Source organism: Oratosquilla oratoria, chromosome 38 (genome assembly GCF_046742065.1).
Source record: "Oratosquilla oratoria isolate Oo_2021 chromosome 38, ASM4674206v1, whole genome shotgun sequence".
Classification (NCBI taxonomy): Eukaryota; Metazoa; Arthropoda; class Malacostraca; order Stomatopoda; family Squillidae; genus Oratosquilla; species Oratosquilla oratoria.
The window spans coordinates 23,278,300-23,306,129 of record NC_134814.1 but is presented as its reverse complement, the minus strand read 5'-3'; the positions used below and the strand labels follow the sequence as shown (position 1 = coordinate 23,306,129).

Sequence of the window (27,830 nt, the reverse complement as noted above, 5' to 3'; positions counted from 1 at the left end):
GATCCCGTATTTATACGATTCTTAGATCTAATAGAGGTATTCAAATAGTCAAGGGCTTTAACAGGGGTGATGCAAGCAAAGTCATCATATTAAGACAGCAGGGCAGAACCGTAGTAATGGGTTTGAATTGGACTAATTTAGATTTAAGAAAGGAATAAGCAGCAAGAACTAGTTTGCAAATACAGTGGTTGACGAATGGAATAAACTTAGTAACCATTTAGTGAGAGCTGAAACTATTGTTTTTGTTGTTGTTTTTTTCAAGAGAATATTGGATAACTTTATGGATAGGGATGACGGGCGGTAAGGGAGATGAAACTGTCTAATGTAGGTCATATGGTCTATTGCAGTCTCCCCCGTTCGTATGTTCTTATTGTTGTAAGATATGTATCGTTTTCTTCATTCTTCCATAACATATACGTCTAGTCACTTGTCCAGCTCTCCCCGCATTATATATATATATATATATATGTATATATATATATATGTGTGTGTGTGTGTGTGTGTGTGTGTGTGTGTGTGTGTGTGTGTGTGTGTGTGTGTTCTGTATTTGTGTTTATATATTTATATATATGTGTATATATATATATATATATATATATATATATATATATATATATCGTTAAAGATCATAGCTAAGCCAGTTTCAGTGATCCTCTTAGTCGTTTTCTCCGTTCGCCTTACGTTTTTTTTTATATCCCTGGGGTAGATGAAACACGAGTCTACCAAAATCCATGGTAGATTGACCAAAATTATATAAAACTAGACCACCAGTGACCCGTTGGGTCATATAAAATTAGTTATAAGAAGTGAAATGCAGAAGATTGTGACGTCATGTCGCCGTTGCTTGGAACACTACGTATCATATGATTTATACGGTTCGTAATATTTTAATAAACTCATTATGCCTCATAGATGCTAATTCAGGAGTTGGCTATACTTTTAAATACGGAATATTAAAATTTTCAATATTAATGGCCAGAGAATATGTAATCGGAAAATTGGAAATTCAAAACTTGGCACATTAAAAAATTAGCAGTTGTGACTTCACGCGCTCAGCGCTGGGGTTCCTTAGGACCCACAGAGCGGATGTCGTGACGTCATGTCTCTTCTTCTGATTGGCTGGTCCTCAGTCGTGACGTCATATCTCTTCTTGTGATCTCTTCTGATTGGCTGGTCATCAGTCGTGACGTCATATCTCTTCTTCTGATTGGCTGGTCCTCAGTCGTGACGTCATATCTCTTCTTCTTCAGTAGACGGTTTCAAGCAAAATAACAAACAAGATGATCAGAATTTTATAAGTATATGGATACAAGAGCGAGCTCTCGCTCGTTACAGCCAATTTTCGCCGCACCGTCTCCTCAACTCAGATAGAATTGTCTGTTACGTCATAAATCGAGTTCGTCGAAAGGGAACCACATTGCATTACATTCCCAGCTTTACAAAAAATAAATAAATAGGTAAATAAATCTTCGTACATTGTCACGGTCCTGGTACTCTCTTGGAGGAGAGGAAAAGGGAATGTTTAATGTCTTAAGCACGATTATTATTATTTTTTTTTTTTTTTTTTTTTGCTAGATGGTTTTGCCAAAGGAAGAAGTCTAAGACTTCGGAGTGACCTCGCTCGATCAAGCCTCTCTTTGATTCCGTGACCTTGACCATGCAAGCGAAGTGACCTGACCGGCCGAGGTCACGTCACTACAGTATTCCATTAGATACGTCATCATTTTGACGTCATCAACCTGAGGAGGTACATACTATTCACATTTACATCAGAAAAAAGAGGGTGCGAACACACACACACACACACACACACACACAAACGACTCGATGGCGTAGTGGTTATAGTTCCCGCCCATCACTACAGCGGTCCGAGTTCGAATCCCGCCCAGGGCTGAAATAATTTGAGTATCGCTGCGCTGCGAATCGTTACTCCAACTCTCATGGGCGGGGAATTGGGTGTGTGTGTGCGTGTAAGGTCACAGCATTACCCATAGATTGGTCATATATGAGCTCTGAGCTCTCTACTGGGAGGGAAATAGCTGTCGATCACGAGTCCAACACGTAATCCAAAACCATGGTGAAGCACATACACACACGCATGCACACACAAGAATTGATGGTTTAATGGATAGCGTCTCGGGTTGTTACTTTGATTATAATGGCAAAATTATCGAGAATATATCCACCACCTGGTGATTTTATGTATATTTTTTAGTATTGTGTATAAACTTGTAAGTGATTAGGTTTAACGTCACGAACTCCCTCTATCAGGAGGCTAAGGTGGTGCCTCTTACAGAAGACACTTGGTCCAACTCGCTTGCGGCTATATTCGGACTGCCATCACCTCGACCTCCGTCACAAGTAGCGACGCTCTAACTCGCTCGACCGGTGAAATGTGTGACATATGAAACGAGTTTTGGTTTTGTTTTGATGAAATCATGGTTCTTGTGAAAAATGTTATAGGGCCTTACTTTTGAGTATACAATTAAACATGGGTATTGTCCCCGTAGATTGAATATTATTATTATTATTATTATTATTATTATTATTATTATTATTATTATTATTATTATTAGAGCAGATGTGAAATGAGGTAAGAGTATGGCAGAATTTTTTGAAAGTAATAAAAAGATGTTTTGGAAGGAAATTAAAAGAAAGAGGAGGCGAATCAAGTAGAGAAAAGGTAAAAGGTGCAGATGGAGAGATGATGATGATGAAAGAGAAGGCAGTAAGAGGAAGGTGGGCAGAGTATTTTAGGGAGTTGCTAAATGTGAAGGAGGATAGGGAGGGAAAGGTAGTTGCAACGGGAAGCGCGAAGAAAATGATAGTGAAGAATGAGAAAAATGGAGGAGAAATAGGGAAGGATGAAGTGAAATCAGCTGTCAAGATGATGAGAGCTGGTAAGGCACCTGGGTTGGATGGATGCCATGCAGAATGTCTGAAGGAAGGAGGTACAGTTATGGTGGACTGGCTGGTGAGGTTATTTAGTGTTTGTTTAAGAGAGGGTAGAGTGCCGGAGGACTGGAGGAGTGCCTGTATAGTTCCGCTTTACAAGGGAAAGGGGGACAAGTGTGAGTGTAGTAGTTTCAGAGGGATCAGCTTGTTGAGTGTAGTTGGGAAGGCTTATGGGAGGGTCTTGATTGAGAGGATTAGGAGAGGAACAGAGGGAGTAATTGGTGAGGAACAGTGTGGGTTTAGGACAGGTAGGGGTTATGTAGATCAGATCTTTGTGGTAAGACAGATATGTGAGAAAGCTATAGGAAAAGGTAAGGATGTTTTTTGGGCTTTTATGGATCTGGAAAAGGCTTACGACAGGGTAGACAGGAAGGTACTGTGGGAGGTACTGCAGATATATGGGATAGGAGGAAAGCTGTTAAGAGCAGTCAAGAGTTTTTACAAGAGTAGTAGAGCTTGTGTTAGGATTAGAAATGGAGAGAGTGAATGGTTTGAGGTAAAGGTGGGACTTCGTCAGGGATGTGTTATGTCGCCCTGGCTGTTCAATTTTTACATGGACGGGGTGGTGCGAGAGATGATTAAAGATGATTAAAGGAAATGGAGAAAAAGTGGGAGGTGAGCCAGTTGTTGTTTGCGGACGACACTGCGCTTGTAGCAGGATCAGAGGAGGGTTTGAAGAAGTTAGTGGCAGAGTTTGAGAAGGTGTGTGAAAGAAGGAAGCTGAAGATAAATGTGGGCAAAAGTAAGGTGATGAGAGGTACAAGGGGAGAGAATGACAGCAGGCTGGAAGTGAGCATTTATCTATGTATGTTTTGTCCATTTATTATTTACTCTTATTTTATTTTATTTTGTTTTATTTGTATTTCCTTACTCTTATTTTATTTTTATTTTCGTATTTTTTACTCTTATTTTATTTTATTTTTATTTGTATTCTTTTACTCTTATTTTGTGTTACTTTTATTTGTATTTTTTACTCGTATTTTATTTTATTTTTATTTCATTACCCTTATTTTATTTTATTTTATTTTAATATTATTTCTTTACTCTTATTTTATTTGATTTTATTTTTGTATTTCTTTACTCTTATTTTATTTTATTTTTATTTTTGTATTTCTTTACTCTTATTTTATTTTATTTGTATTTATATATCTGTACTCTTATTTTTTCTATTTTTGTATTTTTTTTTACTCTTATTTTATTCTATTTTTGTATTTTTTGCAGGTGGCGGCGGGTGCGCGGGGCGTGCGGGTGGCGGGAACGAGGGCGGACCGGTGATGCGGCGGACGGCATCCCTGGACACTATCTACCTCAAGGGGCAGTGGCCGAAGGACCTCACACCCACCTTCACACACCTCCTTCACCTCGACAAAGCGACGCAGGTAAGAAAAGCTCTGGGCTACACTCTTTACCTTGGTCAAGAGTGAGCCTCTCGTTTTCCCTATGTAATTACATGCTCACTTGCACACACACACACAAAACCACACACACACACACACACACACACACACACACACACACACACACACACACACACACACACAAAACCACACACACACACAAAACCACACATTCACATACATAAAACTACGCACCCACACAAAACCACACACACACACACACACACACACACACACACACACACACACACACACACACACACACACACACACACACACACACACACACGACGGTCGAAGTGACAGCGAAGATTGGAACTCCGGAATGAAACACAATTTTCGTGGATTACAGCGACGAGGGAGTACCTGTGTTGTATTAGTAGGGAAGGGGAAAGCTCGTGGTGTAATGGGCTGGTGAAGAAAAAGGAGAAGGGAAGACATTATTGAGGAAAATGGAAGGAAATTTTGAAGGGGACGAATGGGCCCCGGACGTCAGAAGGGGTGTCAACAAAAGGTGTGCAGAACACACAGGCGAGATAGAACAGGAGAGCAGAGGTATCAAAAGCAGAAATATAGATAATGCCAGCTCAATGGAAACAGAAGATAACTACTTTTATGGAACTAGTAAATCTAGAGGAGAAAAAAGTGAAATAACGAAGCATGGGAGGTTAGGTTTAACCAATTAACACTAGTTACACAAAGAGTTGATAAACTGGAAGAACTAAAGAAGGAGAATCAAAACCTAACTAAAGAAATAGAAGAATTAAAAAGACAGTTAAGAGAAGTAAAGGATGAGAATGAGGAATTAAAGAGGAATAATAAAGAGAATAAAGTCCATAGCAAAAGAGGTAAATGGTTGGAAAAAAGTACAAGAGAACAACAAAATTGAATTTAGAGATATAGTAAAACAACGAATGAAAGAACAAACTAAGGACACAGTTATTTAAGGGATGAGGAAGGAGAATTATATAGTAAGAGAATTAGTAAGAGACTTAGCGGATAAAAGGAAATGTATAACTATATTAGAGATGGAAGAGAAATATAATCCAAATAGGACTACAAGAGTAAGGGAGGAGAAGGAAAAAGGAAATAAGATATTAGAAGTAGTTCAAGAAGAGGAACAAGAAACAGGGAAAGAAATTGAAGAAATATATTGAATAGGGAAGTACAATACAGATAAGACCAGACCAATTAAGGTTAAATTCAGGTCACAAACGACAGCAGATAATATCTTAGCAAAAACAGGGAAAATAACAAAAATTGATCAATATAAACTGGTATGGATAAAAAGAGAGATGAATAAAGAGGAAAGAGAGGATGAGAAAGCAAAAAGACTAGAAGCTAAGGATAAAGAACGAGAAAAGAACAGTCAGACAAAGAGAAATTCTATTGGAGAGTAGTGGATATGAAAGTGGGGAAATGGTTCATAACAGAGAAAAACGGAAGGGAAACAAAACACGATGGAAGTAGTCGAAAATTACAGGTGTCTTACACAAATATAGATGGCCTAATAACAGGCTTGAATGAACTGAATGATTACCTGAAGGAAAACAAACCGGACATAATGGGAATTGTAGAGACAAAATTGAAAGGTCCACTATCACCCAACAGTGTAGGACATAGTGTATATAATTATTGGATTAGAAACAGAGATGTAAAACAAGGGGGTGGAGTTATGTTCCTGACTAAGAAGGATGTTAATATGAGGAATGTCACATATGGAAAGAATAGAGATGAATATGATGGAAGTGGAGGACAGGGATGGGAAGAGCAGGGAGTTTGTGGTAGATTGTGTGCCTCCTAAAACGGCTTCATGGGAAGAGAGAGAACACAAAAATATATTAGAAGACACAAGGATAACACTAAATAAGATAATGGAAGATGGAGGAAGAATAGTTATAATGGGTGACTTTAATTGTAAAGAAATCTGCTGGAAAGAGATGACAGTGAAGGGTGGAGACGACCTATGGGGAAATGTACTACTTGATATGATTATAGAACATACAAAGACGCAATGGATACGAGAGAATACTACGTATTGAAATTAGGAAGAACCATCGAGACTGGACCTAATAATCACATCAGAACCTGAAATAGTGGACAAGATTGGATATAAGACGCCAATAATTAAAAGTGACCACATATTGGTTGAACTGGAACTAAATGAGGAAAAATACATGAAAAAAAACGAACAATATAGAAAGGGAAGAATGATGTATGGAAAAACAAATTTTAATAAAATAAGAGAATTCTTTCAAAAAGCAGACTGGGAAAGGATACACAAGGAGTAAACAACAGTAGAAGAGAAATGGAATATTTTGACAAAAATTTATAAAGGAGTGGAAAAGTATGTTCCAAGACAAAAACAAGAAAAGGTATATGTAAAGTGCTGGTACAACAAAAGATGTAGGGAGTTAAAAGATAAAAGAGATAAAACTTGGATAAAATTGAAGAAAGACAAAAGACCTGAAAAATGGAAAATATATACTAGTTATAGAAATGAATATGTACAAGTGTGCAGAGAAGAAAAGAGAAAATACGAAAAAGATGTCATAGAAGTAAAGATCAGCCAAACCTATTTTATAGATTTGTAAACAACAAACTGAAAAACAAACAAGAATTAAAGAAAATATGACAAGGAGGAGTTGAATACACAGAGGAAATAGAAATGGCAGAAATTATGAACAAGTATTTTAAATCGGTGTTTACGAGGGAGAACATACAACCTAGAGATATCGAGTGGGAGGAGGAAGTCCCCCCTATAAAAGAGATAGAAGTAACAAGGAAAGAAATAATGAATCACTTGAATATTCTCGATGTCAGAAAATCGCATGGACCAGATGAAATGACAAACTGGATTTTGAGTGAACGCATGAACGAACTAACAAAATACATAGTCTAATAAGCAGTTCATTGAAAGAAGGAAAAGTTCCAGAAGATTGGAAAAGAGCAAATATAGTACCAATATATGAAGGGGGAAACAAGGAAGACCCTACTAAATATATACCAGTCTCTCTTACAAGTACGATAGGGAACATTTGTGAAAGAATTACCAAAATTAGATGGGTAGGGCATTTGGAAAAAACAACATACTAAATCCAAGGCAATTTGGATTTAGACAAGAACGATCATGCGTCACAAACTTAATGTGTTTCTATTCAAGGCTAATAGATGTAATACAATAAAGAGATGGATGGGCTGATTGTGCATTTCTAGACCTGAAAAAAGCTTTTGATAAGGTACCACATAAGAAATTTCTAAAGAAACTAGAAACTGCAGGAGAATACAGGGCAAACTGCTGAAGTGGATGGAAGATTTCTTGCATGAAAGAAAAATGAGAGTGGTGATAAGAGACAAACATTCTAATTGGGATGAAGTGATTAATGGAGTTCCACAAGGAACAGTTCTGGCCCCAGTAATGATTGCTATATACATTAATGATATTGATAAAGAAATTGAAAGTTATATGAGCTTTGCGGACGATGCAAAATTGTTGAAAAAAGTGAACACTGTAGAAGATTGTGAGTCGCTGCAGAGTGATCTCAATAAAGTATGGGAATGGAGTAGAAAGTGGGAGATGGAATTCAATATTAAGAAGTGTAGTATAATGGAATTTGGAAGAAGCAAAAAAAAAAAAAAAAGAATAGTGGAGAAAGGAAGAAATTAAAAAAGTAGAAAATGAGAAGGACCTGGGAGTCATTATTATGAATAATATGTCCCCTGAAAAACAAAACAAAAAATTTGGAGAAACTAATAATTTAATAAGAACAATCAAAGTGGCATTTACATACCTAGACGAAGAAATGGTGAAGAAAATACTAGTCACTTTGATAAGACCAAGATTGGAGTATGCAGCGACAACGTGGTCACCAAGTACAAAAAATGTATAACAAAACTTGAAAGAATACAAAGAGCAATTACGAAATTGGCACCAACACTCTCAGAACTATCATATGAGGAGAGACTAGCAAAACTTGAGCTACAAACATTAGAGCAAAGAAGAGAGAGAGGAGACTTGATAACTATTTATAGAATCATGAAAGGCACAGAAACTATTGCTAGAGAGGATCTAATAAAATGGGATAGTAGAAATACAAGAGGACACGGAAAGAAAATCAAGAAAGACAGTTATAGAAGAGACCTGAAAAAAGAAAAGTTTTCTCCACAGAGTAATAGACGTTTGGAACAAGTTAAATGAAAATGTGGTGTGTATAAAAACGATACACGAATTTAAAAACAGTCTAGATAAAACGAGATATGAAGACCGGACACCACGAGCATAGCTCCCCTTCCCATAGAATACAACTAGGTAAATACACACACACACGCGCGCGCACAAAACCACACACACAAAATCACACGTATACACAACCTCACACACATAACTACACACACACACACACATTTTTTAAGTGATAGACGTATAATTGGAATATCTCATCAGTAAGATAGTGTCACATCAGTCAGTAAGATATTATTGAGAACTGAAAAGCCTGACTAGAGAGGAGTGACGAGTAAGGTACTACAGGGTTCAGTCCTGGGACCTGTAAGGTTCCTATTGTATATAAGTGACATTCGTAGGCTGTAACATAAAAGAAACAAGTGAAAAGAGTGTCATAACACGTACGCAGATGACATGGCAGTGATATGTATGAAAGGACATCCAAGAAGCTGCAAACAAAAATAAATCTATATGAGATAAATGTTCTGAATGTCAGTAGAAAATAGAAATAGCTAAATATGCGAATAAGAAGGGATAGATTTAAAAAACAGCTTTGAGTAACTCGACATAAAACAACAAACGAGAAGCTGACAGATTGATTATAAGACATTCCGAAATTAAGTGCAAAACCACCATCTACACGATGATATGACGGTCTTTTGATTCATGGATAATAAACGTGGGCACTTAGAGGGCAAAAACAAGACCCGAGATTGAGATAGCAGTGGCCAAGAATCGAAGGTTTTGAAAAAAAAAGAACAACGAATAAGCAAGAGCAAGGTCAAAGCAGTATGGCCTGGGTTTTTGGCCACTAAGTTTCTGTAATAGATCGGACTAATGAAACCCATAGTAAGGCACTAATTAATATATTACACACAATATCTGCGGGGACTCCGTTTCGGGGTCATGTAGCTTACAGACTGTCCGGGCGTGGCTCTAGAACGAGTCATGACCGGCCTCAGAATATGCATCAGTCGACAATATCAGAGTTGCCAGATATATCTACCGGTAGTATCAAATATGGAGCGTTGGGTTAGGATACAGCAGAAGTAGAAGTCAAAGGAGTGGCCAAAGTACAAGAACATAGCAGACTAAATAGTATCAAAGAGGTTATCGAAAGTTCAAGTAGAAGTAAAAAAAGTGGCCAAAGTACTAGAACAGACCAGAGGGAATAGAACCAGAGAGCTTATCGAAAAAGACTCTCCTGGAGGCCTATAACTTGAAGACCAGTTGTGAGACCGCGGAAAATATAGATTGAATTTCCACCGAACGAACATGCTGTGCCTTACTGCATTACATCTGACCCGGGCAATAGGCAGGAGACAGGGATGACCCTTCATCCACAAGGAGTCAAGATGAAAGGGAAATGTATGATAAGTGGGAGTGGAATAGGTGAGAGTAGATGCATATCTTGACTGGCTACCTCATTTATAAGGGAGAAGTGTGTTGGTATGTAGAATAGTGTATGACACGCTATCACGCTTAAGATAACAAGGTTAAGTACATCTCAATAACACAACACAATTTTTTTTATTACAGTTGACTTGTAGTATTTATTGATTCTTCCTATTTTTCTTCTCATTATTATTATTATTATCATTATTTTTCTTCTCATTATTATTATCATTATTATTATTATTATTATTATTATTGTTGTTGTTGTTGCTGTTGTTTTTATAATAACATTTGTCGCCCAGTACAGTGATTTTCAGCCTACCCGCTATTTTAGATCTTGTCTCCTTTCATCAATAACGCCTTGGTTTGACATACAAGTTTCATCCTCGCCTACCATTCTCCACAATTGAGGCGCCTTGAAACAGAGGGGCATCCTCGCCACTCATACTGGTTTCGAGTTAAGCACAGATCGTGAAAGGCGTAAGCCTCCTCTATATATTTCCGTCCTTAACTCGAAATCAGTGAAAGTGGCGGGGATGCTCCTCTGTTTCTGGATACCTCAATTGCCCTGGTGGTCACCACTCCAGTCGGAAGCTGTGCTCCAACCATCCTCACCACACCCTCATCTACCTTCCCTTTGTGGACACAAAGAAACTCTCGGTTGAGTTTTCTGCCAAAATCTTATCCCTGTCCAAGGCAGTCCTCTTTCACAAATTTGGACTTTCTCTTCCCCCTATCCTTTTTTATTTATCTATTTATTCATTTGTATAGTTGTTTTGTTTTTTATTTTGTTTTATTTTATTTTTAGTGGCCTTGCACCGCCTTTTACGGCGTTGAAGTCACCCGATCGAGTCAGTTCATGTAAGAGAGTGTTTCCTAACTCTTTTTTTCAGGCGACCCCAGTATAATCCTCATGATATGACCGCGACCCCACTAATCTATTGTAAGGTTTATAAAAGACAAAGTTAACATAATTGAATTCATTATAGTAATGTGAATTTAAGAATTTAGCATACAAGATGTCTTGGCGACCCCAGGAAAAACGCTTGGCGACCTGACTTGGGCTCGCGAGCCCAGGGTTGGGGGAACAGTTCATGTAAGATGGAGTCTTCTTTTGCAGACTCCTGAGGACTGGAGGAGCAGTAGCGTCTCTGGGGGTGTTATTGTGGCCAGCTGTGAGGAACCAAGCCATGGAGGAGGAGGAGGAGGAGGAGGGGGTGGAGGGGGCGGAGGGGGCTGGGGAGGTAAAGGTGGGGGCAGTAGCAGTTGTAGCAGTAATAGCAGTACGAGCAGTAGTAGACGTCCCTCAGGTTCTCTACCGCCCTCACCATGGCCTCCGTCCGCGCCGTTACAACCGCCCCCTCCACCGACCCCGCAGCCTTCGCCGTCCTCTGGGGAGCATATAGACAAGTTCATCCGACAGAGGTGAGTTTTTGTATTTATTTATTTATATACTTTTTTTTTTCTTCTTTTTGCGTATCCACACGGACCTCAACCTTTCAGATGCTCTTTTTTTTCTTTTCTTTTTTTTAAGGGGGGGGGGGAGCTGGTGCACCCGCACGGACTTGAACCTTGCTTTTTTTCCCACGGTATGTCAACCCAGAGGAACCTAATGCATCACACATTGATGTCACCAAGTCACCTCATGTCCGAGGTGGAGGAACGATCAGGGGCCATTTCTCAGAGTAGATGCCCTTCTTCACTGCGGCCAGGGTTCGAACAGACGTTCCCCACACGGTTACCAGACGCGCAAGGCACCACTGAGCCACGGGGGTCCCTGAATGAAGGGGTGTTACTCTGTGATTCGCACTATACCTGGAATATATTTTTAGCCCAACCGAGGGTCCCCTCCCCGGATGCAACCTGACTTCTCTGCCCAGCTGTTGTTGTAACAAGACCGCTTTCTTTATCTGGATCTGCAGTTGGCGTTTTTTTTTTTTTTTTTTTTTTTTTTCGTCCTTTGTCCCTCGGCTGGTTTGGCCTAAACTTGTCCAACACGACGTCCGCGAGCGTACAAAGGGTCAAATGGGCACAGGTCAGCCTGCTCTATATTTTTTTAGAGCTGGGCGCGTTCCTAGGTGCGTTCTGCTTTAGTTTGGCCGCGGTTAGCGTTCCCAAATTATTAAAGCTTAAGAGACAGGTTCATACCGAAATAAAAGTCCGGTAGACCACGTACTATACAAAAGAAAACTTTCATAGGGCACATCCAAAAGGTAGGCTACATATTATACTGGCACCTATATAGCTCTAATAGTTTGGGAGTGCTAACCACGGCCAAGCTAAAGCGGAATGCACCAAGGAACGCGCCCAGCTCTGTATATATTTTTTTCTTCTTTGACCCCAGTTTTGAGAGAAAGCAATGATGATTCCACTAAACTTGGGTGAAAAATATTATAAATCAAACGTAAGCGGTAGCAGTATTCTTGTATAATATTAACGCGATTCACAAAGGCCTTGAATCACGTGTAGACTTGTGATTGACGGCTATTACCCTCCGGATGAGAGCTCATAATTCATATATGGCCTGATATATGAGTAACGTTGTTACCTTACACACACACGCACCCACGACGGTCGAAGTGACAGCGAAGTTTGGAACTCCAGGAAAACTTCAAGTTTCGTCGATATCAACGACGAGGGAGTACCTTTGTTGTATTAGTAGGGAAGGGGAAAGCTCGTGGTGTAGTGGGGAGGTGAAGAAAAGGGAGAAAAGGAGGGATTACTGAGGAAAATGGAAGGAAGTTAGGAAGGAGACGAACGGGCTCCCCTGGACGTCAGAAGGAATGTCAACAAAAGGGCTGCAGACGACGCAGGTGAAGTCGAAAATATCAGTAAATGCACTAGAATTAGAAATATAGATAAGAACACAATAGAAAGTGGAGATAATAATTTCCATGGATTTAATGAGGGAGGGGATGCCTACCTTCCCCGATTAGCAAGTCTTGAGGAAACACTAGAGAAAATGAACGAACACTGGGAGGTTCGGCTCAGCCAACTTACACGGATTACGCAGAGTTGATAAATTGGAAGAACTAAAGAAGGAGAACCAAAACCTAACTAAAGAAATAGAAGAATTAAAAAGACAGTTAAAAGAAGTAAAGGATGAGAATGAGGAATTAGAGAATAATAATAAAGAGAATAAAGAGTCCATAGCAAAAGAGGTACAGGGTTGGAGAAAAGTCCAAGAGAACAAAATTGAATTTGAAAATATAATGACACAACATATGAAAGAACAAACTAAGGACACATTTATTAAAGTGATGAGAGGGAAGGAGAATATAGTAAGAGACTTAGTGGACAAAAAGAAATGTATAATTATATTAGGGATGGAAGAGAAGCATAATCCTAATAGGACTACAATAGTAAAAGAGGAGCAGAAAAAGGCAAACAAGATATTAGGAGTAATTCAAGAGGAACTAAAAACAGGGAAAGAAATTGAAGAAATATATAGAATAGTAAATTCAATACAGATAAGACCAGGCCAATAAAGGTTAAATTCAGGTCACAAACAACAGTAGAGAATATCTTAGTAAAAACAGGGAAACTAGCAAAAAGTTATCAATATAAACAGGTATGGATAAAAAGAGAGATGAATAAAGAGAGGATGAGAAAGCAAAAAGAATAGAAACTAAGGGAAAAACGAGAAAAGAACAGAGTCGGACAAAGAGAAATTCTATTGGAGAGTAGTGGATATGAAAGTGAGGAAATGGTTCATAACATATAAAAGCGGAAGGGAAACAGAAAATACGATGGAAGTAGAAAATTAAAAGTGTCTTACACAAATATAGATGGCCTAATAACAGGCTTGAATGAACTGAATGATTACCTGAAGGAAAAAGAACCGGACATAATGGGAATTGTAGAGACAAAATGGAAAGGTCCACTACCACCCAACAGTGTAGGACATGGTGCATATACAGGTAATTATGGAATTAGAAACAGAGATGTAAAACAAGGGGGTGGAGTTATGTTCCTGACTAAGAAGGATATAAATGTGAGGAATGTCACATATGGAAAGAATAGAGATGAATACGGTGGGATTGGAAGACAGGGATGGGAAGAGCAGGAAGTTTGTGGTAAATTATGTACCTCCGAAAACGGCTTCATGGGAAGAGAGAGAACACAAAAATATGTTAGAAGACACAAGGATAACACTAAATAAGGTTATGGAAGATGGAGGAAGAATAGTTATAATGGGTGACTTTAATTGTAAAGAAATCTGCTGGAAAGAGATGACAGTGAAGGGTGGAGACAACCTATGGGGAAATGTACTACTTGATATGATTATAGAACATACAATGATGCAATGGATACAAGAGAATACTAGCTATAAAAATGAAGAAGAACCATCGTGACTAGACCTAATAATCACATCAGAACCTGAAATAGTGGACAAGATTGAATAAAAGACATTAGTAAGTAAAATTGACCACATATCAGTTGAACTGGAACTAAATGAAGAAAAATATATGAAAAAACGAACAATATAGAAAGGAAAGAATGATGTATGGAAAAACAGATTTGGTAAAATAAGAGAATTCTTTCAAAAAGCAGACTGGAAAGGATACACAAGGAGAAAACAACAGTAGAAGAGAAATTGAATATTTTGAAAAAAAATTATAAAGGAGTGGAAAAGTATGTTCCAAGATGAAAACAAGAAAAGGTATATGTAAAGTGCTGGTACAACAAAAGATGTAGGGAGTTAAAAGACAAAAGAGATAAAGCTTGGATAAAATGAAAAAACAAAAAACAAAAAAAAACTGAAAAATGGAAAATATATACTAGTTATAGAAATGAATATGTACAAGTGTGCAGAGAAGAAAAGAGAAATTACAAAAAAGATGTAAAAAAAAATGTAAAGATGAACCAAAACTATTTTACAGATTTGTAAACAACAAACTTAAAAACAAACAAGAATTAGAGAAACTATGACAAGGAGTTGAATACACAGAGGAAATAGAAATGGCAGAAATTATGAATAAGCATTTTAAATCAGTGTTTACGAGGGAGAACATACAACCTAGAGATATTGAGTGGGAGGAGAAAGTCCCCCCTATGAAAGAGATAGAAGTAACAAGGAAAGAAATAATGAATCACTTGAGTAATCTCGATGTCAGAAAATCACATGGACCAGATGAAATGACAAACTGGATTTTGAGAGAATGCATGAACAAACTAACAGACAAAATACATAGTCTAATAAGCAGTTCATTAAAAGAAGCAAAAGTTCCAGAAGATTGGAAAAGAGCAAATATAGTACCAATATATAAATGGGTAAACAAGGAAGACCCTACTAACTATAGACTGGTCTCTCTTACAAGTACGATAGGGAAAATTTGTGAAAGAATGATCAAAATTAGATGGATAAGGCATTTGGAAAAAAACATACTAAATCCAAGGCAATTTGGGTTTAGACAAGGACGATCATGCGTCACAAACTTAATGTGTTTCTATTCAAGGCTAATAGATGTAATACAAGAAAGAGATGGATGGGCTGATTGTGCATTTCTAGAACTGAAAAAAGGCTTTTGATAAGGTACCACATAAGAAATTGCTAAAGAAACTAGAAACTGCATGAGGAATATAGGGCAAACTGCTGAAGTGGATGGAAGACTGCTTGCATGAAAGAAAAATGAGAGTGGTGATAAGAGACAAACACTCTTATTGGGATGAAGTGATTAATGGAGTTCCACAAGGAACAGTTCTGGCCCCAATAATGTTTGCAATATATATTAATGATATGGATAAAAGAATTGAAAGTTATATGAGCTTCTTTGCAGACAATACAAAATTGTTAAAAAAAAAAAAAAAAGTGAACACTGTAGAAGATTGTGAGTCACTACAGAGTGATCTCAATAAAGTATGGGAATGGAGTAGAAAGTGGGAGATGGAATTCAATATTAAGAAGTGTAGTATAATGGAATTTGGAAGAAGCAAAAAAAGAATAGTGGGATCATATAAATTGGGAGAGGAAGAAATTAGAAAGTAGAAAATGAGAAGGACCTGGGAGTCATTATTATGAATAATATGTCCCCTGAGAAACATACAAACAAAAATTTTGGAGAAACTTATAATTTAATAAGATTAATCAAAGTGGCATATACATACCTGGACAAAGAAATGGTGAAGAAAATACTAGTCATTTTAATAAGACCAAGATTGGAGTATGCAGCGACAATGTGGTCACCAAGTACAAAAAAATGTATAACAAAACTTGAAAGAATACAAAGAGCAATTACAAAATTGGCACCAACACTCTCAGAACTATCATATGAAGAGAGACTAGCAAAACTTGAGCTACAGACATTAGAGAAAAGAAGAGAGAGAGGAGACTTGATAACTATTTATAGAATAATGAAAGGCATAGAAACTATTGATAGAGAGGATCTAATAAAATGGGATAGTAGAGATACAAGAGGAAACGGAAATAAAATCAAGAAAGACAGTTATAGAAGAGACCTGAAAAAGAACAGCTTTCCCCACAGGATAATAGATGTTTGGAACAAATTAGATGAAAATGTGGTGTGTGCAAAAACAATACACGAATTTAAAAACAGTCTAGATAAAATGAGATATGAAGACGGGACACCACGAGCATAGCTCCCCTTTCTGTAAACTACAACTAGGTGAATACAACTCAGTAAATACACAATTCCTTGCCCACTAGAGTTGAAGTGCCTCCTCCTAGTGCATCGATGCTGATTTCTTTTTTATAGCCCTGGGTGGGAATCGAACACGGATTGCTGAATTAATGGTCAAGAACAGGATCACTGCACCGTTGTCCATGTGCTTGGTTGAATGTGAGATCGAAATTAGTTGATAATTATGTACTCTGTTCACTTGCCCTTGGGCAATTTCTTTTGAGATGAATAATTACTTTAGGATTCGGCATAAAGTCACGAATCCCCCCCCCCCCTGGAGGATAGGACGTCTAGCATGGAATTTAATGAACCATGCCCTTGGTCCAACTCACTGGTGGCAAGGTTCAAACTCCCGTCATCTTGATCTCCGCCACAAGTAGCGACGCTCTAACCTGCTAGGCCAGTGAGCATCTTTATATAGATTACTTGTTTCTTCATTATATTATTCTCACTTCCTTCTTCATGAGTTCCTGATTGCTCCTTTAGATATCATTAGTATCCCTTTGAAGACTGCAATACTGACTTACACAAACGATACGATCACAACTCGTCCTTGAAACATTCTGAGAAATTGTAATGGAAACATATTGAGAAATTGTGGATGTGCTGTGTCTTGTGACACTGCTTCTGACCCAGGACAGTGGGCAAGATACATGGGTGACCTGTCATCCAGGAGCAGCCAAGATAAGAAGGAGGATGGATGGGAGTGGAGTATGTGGGGATGGAATGGGTGGGAGTGGATTTTATGCCTTTGTTTTTTTTTTTTGGCTACCTCCCTTGTAAGGGGGAAAAAAACCTTCGGTATATGTATGTATGTAAACTTAAGGTTAACTTTCAGCCCTGAGAGAGAAATATTAAATCCCTAGTTTGAGTGCTTGTGCTTCATTACATGTGAAATTGGGAGATGTAGGAGTTGTAGATTTTGATTGTCAGCCAAGAATTGCATAACCGATGTACAATGACTAAACTTTTTCTAAACTGGGATGGTATTGTTAGGTCATTCCAATTTGTCACAGGTAATGGATTTTATGAGTGTGCTATCAGTAAGATTGCTCCACAGGATTTGGAGCCACAAGCAAACAAGGATAGTGTTGTTTATTTTTAAGCATGGTGAAGATTGACCTCATTTTTGCATGTATGGAGAGAGAAAATTCTCTGAAAATTAAAACTAATAGTATACAGTATATAGTCATGACTGATTTAGGAGTGAAATTACTTGCACTTTTGAACTATGTCACATTGCACTGTGCCCGGTTCTTCTTGGCAGGTTGCAGCGGACAAATCGAGAGGGTGGCGGCATAGCGCGCTACAGCCCTGTTCATGCTGATCACTCCGTCCTTGCACCCCTTCACCATGCCATACAGCACCATGCCAATGGTGAGTTTTATAATGTAGACCACATTAATCTGCAGTTGATAACTTCCTGTACCTACATTCACCCCCATCTGTGCTTGGAATGTGAGTTACTGTTGTCAGTTTCTGTTACTGAATTCCAGCAGATGAGTAGAAACATTGTTCTTATCAACTGTAATGAAATTGATCCTGTTTCCACTATGGTCATGTCATTTATTAATTTTCTTTCTTTTCATGAAGACAGGTTCAGTGCACTTAATCTCTCTTCATTCATGTTATATGCAAGACTGGAAACCAATTATATCACTGCTCTTTATATTCTCTTGATTGTGTTTATAACCTTTACTTTATGTGGAGACAATATCATCACTGCATATTTTTATCTAGGGTGGATCAGGTATGCTCGGATTTTTTTCATCTCTGCATTCCATCCTGACATCTCATCCTTTATTACTGTTCTCATGTGCTAGTCTTTCAGAATATCCTTCATCCACTTAAAAAGTTTACCCTGAAGTCTTCCAAAGAAGTCAGAAGTTGGACTGGAGAGAATGATTAGTGGACTGCCACAGGGCTCAGTTCTTACACCTGTAATATTCTTGTTGTATATAGATTAACCCCTTGAATACAATGACACCTACATAGGTATCATGAGGTGCGAATGAGTATATGATGATACCAGTGTCAGCTTCCTGATTATATTTATTTTGTAGTTGTAGCCAAGTGACCCCTGTATTTTGTGAACAGGCTTGATTGCTATTTTTGTGGTTACAAACATTCTGGGTAAAAGAGAATGAACATAATAGCTGTAACTTTATATTTTATAATGTGCATATTGTGATGCATCATCATACATCAGGCATCTAATGTGCATTTGAATATTTGACTCATATTGAAGAGGTTAAAGGATGAATGGAATTGATAGCTATGCAGACTTATTTGCACATAATGCCAAGATTATGAAGGAAGTGTGAAAAATGAAGAGGACTGTAGACTGCTACAGGAAGACCTGCATATAGTTTATGAATACAGTCGGGAGTGGAAAAAAGAATTGAAGTATAAAGAAATGTAAAATCTCTGAACTAGGGATTGAAGAGAGAGAGAAAAAGAGAGATGGGAGTATGTAAAATGGGAAAAGAATTAGTAACAAAATCAAAAGAAGAAAAGATTTTTTGTATCTTTATCAGGAATGATCTATTACAAAAAAGTCATATAAAGAAAATATCAGGAGACATAATGTGCTAGAAGTGTATGAGTGCCATTTCACTACATAGTGAAGGACATGATGAAGAAAATTATTGAAAGACTGGTTCATCCCAGCCTGCAAGATGCATCAGTTGTCTAGTCATCACACCTAAAGAAAGTTATATAAAGAAAATAACGAGAAACTTATAATTTGCTGAAAATATATAAGAGTGGCATTTCACTACATGGAAGGGGACATGTTGAAGAAAATCATTGAAAGTCTGATTCATCCCAAACTGGAAGATACAGCAAAATACATAAGAAAAATAGAATACAAAGGTTATCAACCAAGATGATCACAAGACTAAATGGCAAGACATAAAAGGAAAGATTGAAAAAACTGGGACTTCCCATATTAGAAGAGCGAAGATAGGTAAAACAAAAATTATATGTAGATCTAAGAAAGGTATAGAAAAAATGAATAAACAAAAGCTCAGTAAAATATTGAAAAAGCAAACTTGTGTGAAAAATGTTAGAAGTACGACTTTCCTCAAAGAAGTGCTGTACAGACTTATGGAACAAGTTGGATGAAAATATAATCCAAGCCAACACCATAAATGAATTTAAGACAAAGTTTGATGAATGAAGGCCTCATAGGACCTCATAGGCACATCTCCAACCCTATATACTACAACTAGATAAATACACTGCTTCTGACCCAGGTCAGTGGGCAAGATGCAAAGATGACCTGTCATCCAGGAGAAGCCAAGATAAGGGGAGAGTGGGAGGTGAATGGGAGTGGAGTATGTGGGGATGGAATAGGTGGGAGTGGATTTTATGCCTTTGTTTTTTGGCTACCTTCCTTGTAAGGGGAAAAAGCTTTTGGTATATGTATGTATGTATATATTACATTGCCCTACACCCACTTGCTCCAAAAAGACAAAATCTCTTCACTAAATGACTTATGGGCCAATTCTATGACTGACCAGTTTTTTGAGAGCCATGGGTTTCCTACAAGAGAAAATGGGGGCAATGGGTTGGTTGATTTGTATTCTCTTGACTTCTTTATATTTTTCTTTTAGTGCAAGGACCACATCAATACTGCATATTCTGATTCAGGGTGGATCAGGTTCATTATGATTCTTTTTCATCATTTCTTCATCTATAGAGTGAAGCACCACTTATTTGTCAACAGCCTACATATCTAACCAACAGTCTTTTGCATATTTCAATTATTTTGTATTTTTTCACTGAAATTTATTTTCATTATAATTCACCCTAAACATGAAGCACCTATACATGATATTTTGCATGTTGAAATTTAATTTATTTTCACAGGCGAGTGAATGTTCTAATACATTGGTAAGATAGACTGAATATCCCAATATGGGAGAAAAGAAAGAACAATGTATGAAGATACATATATTGTGATCACTAACTGTAATCCGCTTCATGTTGAAGGCAATTGCAGTTACTGATCACAATACCCGTATACATATCTTCATATATCTTTTTTTTTTTTTTTTTTTTTTTTTTTCTCTCTGATAGTGGGATATTCAGTTTAACTTATTTTGTTTCATTTCATTTGTTTATTCATATATTTTTATCATTATTCTATTTAATTTATTTTTGTTATTATTTATTTATTGGTTTTATTTTATTTATTTATTTTTTTTTTTTTTCATATAAATTTTCAGGTTCCTCCTCTCGTGCCATGCCCATCCCACATTTGCCACGTCCATTGTTGCCACGGCTACGCAACTCTGTGGAGGGACTCAATCAAGAAATTGAAAAGCTTGTGCTTCGAACGTCACATCATGATCACCATGATCACCACGATTATTATGACCGGGTAATGACCTAGATAGAGTATAACATGTTTTTCTGCATAGTAATAATATTTGAGTTGTAATTTACAAAGTTGTAACACGAATTCCATAATAGTTGTTGAAAGTTTGAGTCATGGTGTTTCCCACAGTGGAGTGATAGCTTGCGTGATGGACGGCGTGCTCCACTACCAGATTACCTACGCTGCACCCGGAGCGTGGACACACAGACACCAGCACGAAGCTCAGCCTTGTCCAGCACACCTCACACCTCGCCCTCCAACTCCTCACCACTTTCTCCTGCTACCCACACACCCACCACACCACCTGTGTCATCACCAGGCTCACCAAGTGGGGAAAATCCACGGCTTGGCTCATCTCCACATATCAATAGGTTCCTGGCACGTGAGCCACCTGATGGATGTGAAAAAGTAGCATTACGTCTTCATGAAGATAGGTGAGTACTCATAGTTAAAGTTGCCGGGTTTCAGTTCCGATATCAATCTCCTCAAAGACTCTTCTCAGAACGTAAGCCGAGGCAAGCCTCAACAATGACCGTGGTGCCCAGCCACGGCAGTACCTCCCCCAGTAAGCAGCTTAAGTTCACCGACTCGGGTGGGGCTCAATCTGCTTACTTCATGAATACAAGGCCAGCGCTCTACCTCTGTACTAACCAGGAGATAGAAATTTGTATGGAATACCTTCCTGCTGAGGCAGTCACATGCATTGTGTTTCCATGTTTTCAGAATCAACTAGAAAAATACCTGCCATCAACTTTTTTAGCAGCTATATGTAATATTCATTGAATGGTTTCCTGCAAGGTCATTATTATTTTAATCCATTAATTTTTGTAAAGGTTTAAAGTTTTCATAAAGAAATTTGAATGAACTGTGTCTACAAGTGTATTATGAGAAAATGGTATGGTTTCATGTTCTTCACCTTGATGGGTGGACATATATCTTTACTCCAGAGCAGTTGTAATGGGAACCAGCAACTAGAAGGTACCCAGTGAATATACAGGATTAGAGGAAATTACAGTCTGTATGAAATTGGGAGTTGCTGACAAGTCTATCAAAATAAACACCATATAAGGATGGAGCCTTTAGTACAGCTTTGTTACAGCTTTATGAAGTACATAGATGTACTTGATAAAGCTGGAGCAAGCAAAACATTGTAATAATAAAGGCTTCGTCCTCACATGGTGTTTATTTTGATAGAAATTACAGAGTCTGGACACATAATGGTATGGAAAGAGAAACAAAATTAGTAACAATTGTTGCCTTGAGATTTATTGATTGGAAACCTGCTCCCCCACAATAACTGGCAAGTACTTGAGCCCTCTCACACAGACCTCTGGAAAGAAGCCTTGAACTGTTGTGTGAGGTAGTTACATCCAATATATTCCTAATATTTAAGAATCAACTTGAAAAATACCTGCCATCAACATTTTTATTTCAGCTTCACTTGTTATATATTGAATGGCTACTGGTTTGCTATTATTATAATCCATTGAATTTTCAAAAAGCTGAAGATTGAGTGAAGTATGTCTACAGAAATGTGTTATGAGAATATGGGTATAGTGAGTTCATGTTGTTTACGTTAGTGATCAGACCTATGTACTCCTGAGCAGTTGCAGTGAGAACCAGTAATCAGGAGACACCTCATGAATGTACAAGATTGGGGAAAATTTGAAGATACAAGTACAATATTGAGATGAGCTGGTAGTAAGAGAAGATAGTAATCATTTGCAGTTAAAAGAGCCCACATGGATAGATTAAGTCAGTGTGTGGGGAAAGTTGTAACCCAGTGGTTTTCAACCTTTTTTTGGCCATGCCCCCCACCTAATCACCTTTAAAATCCTGATGTCCCCCCATGTGGTGATATACAATTCTTATCATTTGAAAAATAAACTCTTTTCAGCTGAAAAAGCATAAAACCTTGATTGAAAACCACTTTAAAAGAACAAGGCATCAATGAAAAATAAAAAACAATTGCCCCCTTTAAAAATCATATTGCTCACATGAAAAACGGAATTGCCCAACTGTGGGGCATACACCCCGTGTTGAGAAGCACTGGTGTAACCACATCCTATTGCTTTGTTTCAGATGTAATCAGGGAGGGGAAGAGGAGGAGTGGCCCGCCTTCAAGCCACCACCCGCCTTTACACTACGCCCCAGCCTTGGCTCAGCCTTCTGTGCCCCTGAGAAGCCTGTTGGTGCTGAGGGCTCCTCTAGACTTAGGCTATACTGCCCAGAGGACCAGCCATTATCGTCAACCTCCCTGCCTCACGATTCCCCCGACCCTCACGTACCACGGGCCTTCCATGCCGAGGCACCTCTGGAGAGAAGCAGTGGAGGTTTATCAAATTCAAGCTCACCAGTTTACGCTGGATCAGGAATATCTGCCGAGGTGACAGCAGACCAATAGCAAAGGTTGCCATTTAGCCATTTTTACAATTACTACCGTCAACTCACCCTGAGCTGTCGGGCCTTTGTGTGTGTCCTATACTAACATTCATGGACAAGTGTAGTGGTAGGAGGCATGGTTGTCTCCTCCCAAGTATTATTTCCTAAGTAACAGTGTATGCATATGTTGTGTCTCCTTCATTTGCTTGCCCATTCCTTTCATCACATCATTTTCATTTACAACCAATTATTATTGTTAATTACAAATGACTAACCCCTTTCATCTCAGGATATATTAAATAAGTAGTCATATATACATAGTAATAATTAATGTAATAATGATGATATTGCATGTAGCCTCAATAGTTCTGCTGCCCATGTGAGCCCCACAGAACCTTAGCAAGGCAACTTGGTGATAGAGTGAGCTCATGCACATACAAGTAAATGCATTCGTACATACGAACACATGTGTGCATTTGCACAGAACAGTTGGAAATGCATATACGAATACTTATTCACAGAAATGAGTGCACATACACATAAAGACACAGTAATCAATATTGATACATATACATATGGTGACGCTTGTACAGTAAATCCAACATACACATATATACATACAGTAATCAATATTGATTCATATACATACATTCAAGTTTATGGTGACACTTGTACAATAAATCCAACATGCACATATATACACAGTAATCATTATTGATACATATACATACATTCAAGTTTACGGTGATGCTTGTACAGTAAATCCAACATATTTGTTTATACAGACATATATATGCTGAAACACAGTACTCACAGTGTATATACACATACTTTTATCCATCCATATGTTTTCAGAGTGAATACATATGCTAAGAATCCTTATCATACTCCAGCATCCAAACACAAGACATTCTTACAAGCTCTCTTATACACTGATTCACACATACACTCCCATAGTACATGTGGAGTGTAAGACTTGGTGGATAAAGACATTGTAGCAGAGGATTGGGTGTGCAGGACTGCTGGCTCAACCAGACTCTCTGTGGATCACTTGATACTGCCAAAACTATGTATTCTTAGATGATTTGCACCTCAAGCTATAGTTCTCCCCCATTACCCACAATGCAAGGTGGCCAGATATGGGAGAGAAGGATCATTACCCCTCACCTCTTTCACTTCTTCTTACTTAAACCATGCTAAGATTACATCTCATTTCTTTCCCAGCAATACTGTCAATTTATCCTTGGTCCTATCTCATGAAATAGGTCATTCTCTTAATCTCTATATTATTCTTTTTTAAGCTTTGGTCATCCATGCACACTTTTGCTTGCTTAACGTCCTGAACACAAACTCTTATGACTTCATTCATTTTCCATCAGTCCACTTTTCCCTTGGTCTAAACAGTGGTTCTTAACCCTTTTCAGTGCTCATACCCCTTGCTATCTCAGAAAAATTTCTTGTACTCCCATCCAATACAAATACAATACAAACATTTGAAAAGGATTAGTGATACAAACCTTGCTTTGCTTTCTCATAGTAAATATACAGTACCATGCACTGGCTATCATATCTCGTACCCCCAGGTTCGAGGTTTCATACCCCTTGGGGGTACATGTACCCCAGGTTAAGAACCATTTGGTCTAAACAGTGCTCCACTCCCAGCACCACTGACTTGTGCATCTTCTGAGGGTTCCCCCTCACATCCGTCCTCAAAACATGACCAAACCCCCTCAGGCTAGCCTGTTCTACTCTTTCCTCCAATTCTATCTGTAGCTCAGTCCATTCACGTATTCTTTCATTCCTTACTTTGGCTATAACTCGGAGTCATGCATTGCACATTTATGAGCGTAACCCTCCATTTCAATTTTTTTTTTTTCTTTTTTTTTTTTTTTTTTTTTTTTTTTTTTAGTCAGTCATTCCTAGTTGCTAGTTTATTCTTCCCAGCAATGAACCAACAGCTGGTACCCACAAGTAGTGTGCCTGCAGGATGGAGATCTTCAAAAACCCCTCGGCATTCTCACCTCCACTTGGAGGTACAGCTCCAAATGGCTGACACTTGATCTCTGGATCAGGCCCTAGATCTCGCTCTGTTAACTTTGTATTTCCTCCATTTTTTCATGTGAGGAAAGCTGACAGCTTATGAAGATTCCCCTCTTCCTACTGCTACAAGATGGTGACATAGAAATGCCCCACACTAATATACAGGTCTGGGCACGTTTCTTGGTGCGTTCCATTTTAATTTTGCTGTAGTTAGCACTCCCAAACTATTAAAGCAATATAGTTGCCGGTACAGTATGTGGCCTACATTTTGGATGTGGCCTATGAAATTTTTCTTTGGTATAGTATGTGGCCTACCGGACATTTATTTCAGTATGAACCTGTCTCTTAAGCTTTAATAGTTTGGGAGTGCTAACCACAACCAAACTAAAGCAGAATGCACTGAGGAATGTGCCCAGTTCTGCTAATGTAGCATAGCTGACAATCCAACGTGCCTTCCCAGAGAGATATATGGGAGGACCCAAGGACCATTGCTAGCTGCTGTGTGGCAGCAGGCTTCCAGTCAGTAAAATTTGAGACAACAATTATTATCTTTCACAGCAAAGTAAGATCCAGTCTTTAGATTATGGGTCGTACTTATACACCAGTTAAACCTCACATCAATGATGAGTACCTCCAAGTGATGGTTCATGAGACGGGCTTCAGGTAAGCATCTCTCTTGTTTTCCATCTTCAGAGTTCATCAATATAACCTCACCTCCATCAGGAGGTGTGTGGACCAAAGGGCATGGTGCTCAGTCTCTGGACACAGAAACAGTCCCACACGACTTGCATAGCACAGTTGTAGAGTCTGCAGCTGCCACTATGATTGTCCGGGTTCAAATCCTGCCCAGGGCTGAATTAATTTCAGTATCGCTACGCTGCAAGTCATTACTACAACTCTCGTGGGCAGGGAATTGGGTGTGTGTGCATGTAAGGTCACAGCATTACCCATAGATTGGTCATATACAAACTCTAAGCTCTCTTCGGGGAGGGAAATAGCTGTCAATCATGAGTCCAACATGTGAGCCAAGACCATGGTGAATCACACAAATACAATGAATACAACAATCCAAAGTTTCATTCTGGAGAGATCTATGGGAGCGCCCAAGGATTGTTAATCACCTCAATGGGGCTGTTAGTTCATGGTCAGCAAAATTAAAAACATCATTTAGTGCTTAGAACAAGGGTTGTAATTAACAACTAAATGACATGGACACTTGAACTCAATCTTAGCACTTTTACCATCCATAGTCTCAGCACCAATATTACTTCATCCTATCTCACGGTCATTCCAAGCTTATAGTTTGGCTTTAGGTCAAGGCCCATCTACAGGTCACCCTGGCCTTCAGTTTTATCTCAGGCCTTTAGACTATTCTTTTTTTTTTTTTTTTCTAACTTCCATGCCATTTCCATCTTTTGTCTTCCCTAACTTCTGTATCATACATTTTCTCTCCACCAATTTCAGTCTTTCGTCTTCCCTAACTTCTGTATACCTTGTCTCTGTACCAGTTTCAATCTTTTGTCTTCCTTGAACTTATTTTTATTTTGCCACCCATTGAAAAGAATGACCTATATGTCTTCCCTAGTTTTATGCCTTGCCTTGCCTTTGCATCTTCATATGCTTTAGTGACATCCTTCTTGACTGTCTTCCATAGTTTGCTTGCATGTGTCATCCTTAGCCAGTCGTGGCTATGTACGTTTTTGTGTATCTTTGGTTTTTGCGCTAGTTTTTAGTTATCACATTCTTTGACACCATTCATTTATGTAACAGTTCTTCTTAATTGATTTGTGTCTCGTGTTTCATGAAATATTCTGAGATTGTGTGTCACCTCAAGCATATGGAGTATCCCCATCTCTTGTATAATCTGTAGCCAAAGTATTATCTCTAGTCCCTCCTTTACCTGTGGATAAGTCTCCCTAGCACTTATGTTTGGGTTATCCTTGAAAATTTGATTACTGAATTGTCTGTTCCTCCGTAGTCACACTACGGATATCAGTATCATCAGTGAACAAGGATTTAGTTCTTTTGTCAAGGACATTGAGCATCGTTGGTCATCCCATGTGTCAAGACAATCCGTATTATATGGGTCATAACTGCTATCAGGATCATGCCCAGTATATAGAACATTTGTGATGTTTGGAGTGACCTAAAGCTTGTATTTACTTGATGGCATTTACTTAATTATGATATACAGGAAAAGAACTATATGCTTATGGGGTTCCATCTCTCTTATCTCCAGTGAAACTTAGCCTTAGATTTGTTTATGGTTTTAGATTGTATTGTCTTCATTTAGGTAATTCCATGAGTTAATATATTTGTATAGAAATTTTTCTCTATATGCAAGTGGTCAGTGGAGGCTACCGTGGTGTAATCGGTAAGCACACCTGCCTGGAAAGTGGGATCTCCTGGGTTTG

At 38.4% G+C, this 27,830-nt stretch overlaps 1 protein-coding gene across 1 annotated transcript in view; it reads left to right on the top strand.

Moving 5' to 3' along the window:
* LOC143019818 (glucocorticoid-induced transcript 1 protein-like) overlaps positions 1–26,782 on the top strand; it is a 247,381-nt gene extending 220,599 nt beyond the window's left edge. The window contains exons 3-8 of the mRNA XM_076175800.1: positions 4,177–4,334; positions 11,090–11,394; positions 17,878–17,987; positions 20,843–20,997; positions 21,124–21,428; positions 23,077–26,782. Of these exons, the coding sequence (XP_076031915.1) occupies positions 4,177–4,334; positions 11,090–11,394; positions 17,878–17,987; positions 20,843–20,997; positions 21,124–21,428; positions 23,077–23,398 (1,355 nt within the window). The 3' untranslated portion in view covers positions 23,399–26,782. The remainder of the gene's footprint in view (positions 1–4,176; positions 4,335–11,089; positions 11,395–17,877; positions 17,988–20,842; positions 20,998–21,123; positions 21,429–23,076) is intronic.
* Positions 26,783–27,830: the final 1,048 nt, after the last annotated feature.